Here is a 3,330-nt window from a genome sequence, read left to right as displayed (position 1 = left end):
CCGCTCGGCACGACCCCCTGTCCCTGTCACCCCCGTCCTTGGTGCCAGCCCCCATCCCGCACCCCCCGGAGACACTCGGCTCCTGTCGCCTCTGCTACAGACAAGGATCCCCCCCAGCGCCCGGATCGAGCAGCAACTGTCAGGGGGACCTGGCTGCGAGCAGAGCCCCGGGGCTTCTCTTTGGGCCCTCGCGGTGCTATTTGGGCTCGGCGGGCGCCGCGCTCCTGCTGCGTCCCCTGGGGAGACTCCTGCAGATGGACGGGGACAGCCAGAAGTTGCTCCGGGGGCCTCAGGCCCGGCTGCACAGTTCCTACGCGGAGCTGCTCCCCGTCCCACCCCGCAGCCGAAAGGAGGGCGATCCCGGGGCAGACGGCCCCAGCGCTTGGCTGAGACCCTCTCCTTGCTCCCCGGGCAGTTTGGAGCGCCCGGACCACGCAGCGGAGCGGGAAGCGTGCTGGAACGCGGCAGCGCAGATGGGATCGAGCGCTCGGCACAGCCGGCGCAGCGCTGCCCTCCTGCCCGCGAGCCTGGACTCGAGCTCCTCTCCAGCCCTCGCGCGGCCAGGACCTTCCCCAGCCCCTCGTCTTCCTCGCCGGTGCCGGAGAGCGCAGCCAGCTCGCTCCATCCGCTGCTCCTGACGATATCCCAAGCCCTTTGTCTCCTCAGATCCCACCAAGGTTTTCCAAAAGGAACCCCGCGGGGCTCAGCGGTGCCTGGCGCCGGCCGCGGGGTCCCGAACGTGACTTTCCCCCCTGCCCCAGCGCAGGGCTCGCAGCAGCAGCCAGCGCTGCCCATTGCGCACAGCAACGTCCCTTCCCCACGGGGCCGCGGGCGCTGGATCCAAGCGCAGGACAGAGGCTGCCACAGAGCCACCCACGGCAGCGGGATGGACACGGCGCCCTGCACGGTGCTTCCTGCAGGGACAACGGGGTCGGCATGGACAGACTGCCCGGGCAGGGCAGCAGAGCTCCCGTGGTCCCCGTCCCTGGGGGCTTAAGGCAGAGAGAGATCAAAGGCTCATGATCCTGCCAGCCGCAGATTTGCGCTTCCCCGTGCGCTTCCCCCGGCCTCTTTAAGCCTGCGAGCACGTGCTGGGGAGCGAGCGCCCTCGGAAAGGGCTTGCGCCCGCCAGGCAGCTCCCTCCTCCCCACGGAACAGGGGCAGCGGCACAAACTCCCCATTTCCCTGCATTTCTGGGACAGGCTCTCAGCAAAAGCAGCCCCCGTCCCTGCAGCGGGGCAGCGAGGACACAGCAGCCACGGCCACCCCTTCTCTTTCTCTTACCTCCTCCCCGCGGGTTAGGCGTAACTAGGTCCGGTAGCGTTTGCACCCCGGATGAGGCGCGGGGAGCCACGCGCTGCTCGGGGCTCCGCTCGTCCCCAGCGCGGGGCCTTCGTGGGCTGGGGTCCTGCAACCGTCCGCGCCGGCCCAGCCTTCCTATCGAGTCCGTTTGGGCTGCACGGCGGGCGCTTTCCAGCCCCGGATCCCCCAGGAGCAGCTCCGAGAGCCCCTGCGTGGAGGAGGCTCCGAGGTGCCGGTGGCGCACGGGGAACACGGGAGAGCGGAGCCGCGGGGCCCGGCCGCCCCCTGCGCCCCAACGCAGCCCCAGCGCCGCCCCCGGGTCGTCCTCGCGGGGCCGGCGCCGTCCCCACCGCGCGGGGCCGCTCCGGGTTGTGTCGTTTAGCAGTGCGGTGAAGTCTAGGTCGTGTGTGCTTGGTGTCCCACGCTGTCCATGTGGACTCCCCTGCTCCTCAATAAAGGGAACTCATCGGGGCCACGTCCCCATCGCGCCGCGGAGACGGGAGCCCCGACCCACCGCAGGCGGCGGGTGCAAGAGAGAGACCCAAGGGGAAATCGGGCTGTGACCGGCGGGGAATCACCCTGCGCGCCTGAGCTTGCTTGGGAAAGGAGGAAAACTGGGCTCCTCTGCAAAACACATCCCCTCTGGTGATGCTTGGAGGGGGACAGGGAATGGGTATGGCCCTGGAGCCCGTTTTCCAACCTACCTTAGGCAGGGTGGCCGCAGGTATTTGCAACAGGAACGAGGTTCTTCGCCAGCTCCATGGTGGTGGTTTCCCCTCCGCCTTCGCACGCGGCCCGTCCTCGTGGTCCGTGGTCCTCGTGGCTTTTCTGGGCACTTGATTTTGGCGCGTGGAGGATCGGGTGCCCTGGCAGCAGAGTGAGCAGGACCAAATTACCACTGGTTTGACCCACGGCTCTGCGAAACAGCAGGGAAACACCTGAGGGCAGGTTTGAGGTAGCTCCAGGTTCCAGCGTGTCCTGGGAGGAGACACCCTCCATCGCCAGCCCCTCCGCTGTCCCTGTGTGTCTCGCAGCCCACCCTGCCACAGAGTGAGGTGACAGCTGAAGGCAGCGCGGGGCGGCTTTGCTAATCAGCGGTGGGGCCGTCCCTGCCGTGTCCAGCTGCCTCCCGCTGCATCCCAGCCTCTGGAATGTGCTGCCGGCCCTGCCCAGCCGCTCGAGGGCAATTAGTGCCGGCAGGTATTTAACGGAGGGCGATGCCGCCGGCCGGCTCATTCCAGGCTGCGTTGGGCACCGCGTGGAGCAGCCGCAGGAGCCGTCGGTGCTGGGGCATCGCCCAAGCGGAGAGGTGAGTGACTGCTCATCCCTGCACGGGGAGGGACATTTGCCTTTTGCGCCCACCCAAGACGGGCACGGAGGCACCGCAGCCGCCCCGGGGCTCTGCTCTGCAGCTCTCCGGAGCGTTTTCCGATGCTCCCGACTCCCACGAGCGGAGCAGCCCTGCAGCGGGAGCGAGCATGGCGCAGGCGAGCGCCCCAAGCTCCCCGCAGCGCCGCGAGGCTCCCGAGCCATCGGCACCGGGGCGAGCGGCCCCGCTCAGCCCGGCCTGGCCGCTGACCAGACAAAACGCTGCAGGTTGAGAAATCGTTAGAGAAAGTTGCCAGAAAAAACAAGGAGGTCGGGAGAAGAGAGATGCAGCGAGGTCGGGGCCTCCCTGCAGACGCGGAGGCAGCCGGAGGATCCCACGGGTGTCCCCGCCGGGCTCTCACGTGCGCGCGCTTCCCTCCGCAGATGCGAGCGCCCTACTCGCTGTCCTGCCTCTTCCTGCTGAGCCTGGGCGCCTGCTTCCCGGCGGGCGAGCGGCGGCGGGAGCCGGGCCGGGGCCCGGAGGCGGCGTGGCGGCGCGCGGAGCCCGGCGCGCTGCTGGGGGAGCTGCGGCTGCGGCCCGCGCGCGCCGGCCCGCTGCCCGCCGGCGGCAAGCGCAGCGGCGCCCTGGGCGACCTGGCCGAGGAGCTCAGCGGCCTGGACCGCGAGAAGGGAGGATTCACCTTCCGCTTCGGGAGGTGA

At 69.6% G+C, this 3,330-nt stretch overlaps 1 protein-coding gene across 1 annotated transcript; it reads left to right on the top strand.

Annotated features, from left to right (window-relative positions):
- The first annotated feature begins 3,051 nt into the window (after positions 1–3,051).
- Positions 3,052–3,330, top strand: QRFP (pyroglutamylated RFamide peptide). Its single transcript, XM_088525459.1, has one exon. It carries the CDS (start codon positions 3,055–3,057, stop codon positions 3,328–3,330), a length of 276 nt encoding a protein of 91 aa, XP_088381585.1. The 5' UTR covers positions 3,052–3,054.

Source organism: Tinamus guttatus, unplaced genomic scaffold (genome assembly GCF_059628265.1).
Source record: "Tinamus guttatus ecotype Peru unplaced genomic scaffold, ASM5962826v1 Tinamus_guttatus_pri_ptg000226l, whole genome shotgun sequence".
NCBI lineage: Eukaryota > Metazoa > Chordata > Aves > Tinamiformes > Tinamidae > Tinamus > Tinamus guttatus.
This window is presented reverse-complemented; position numbering and strand designations above follow the sequence as displayed.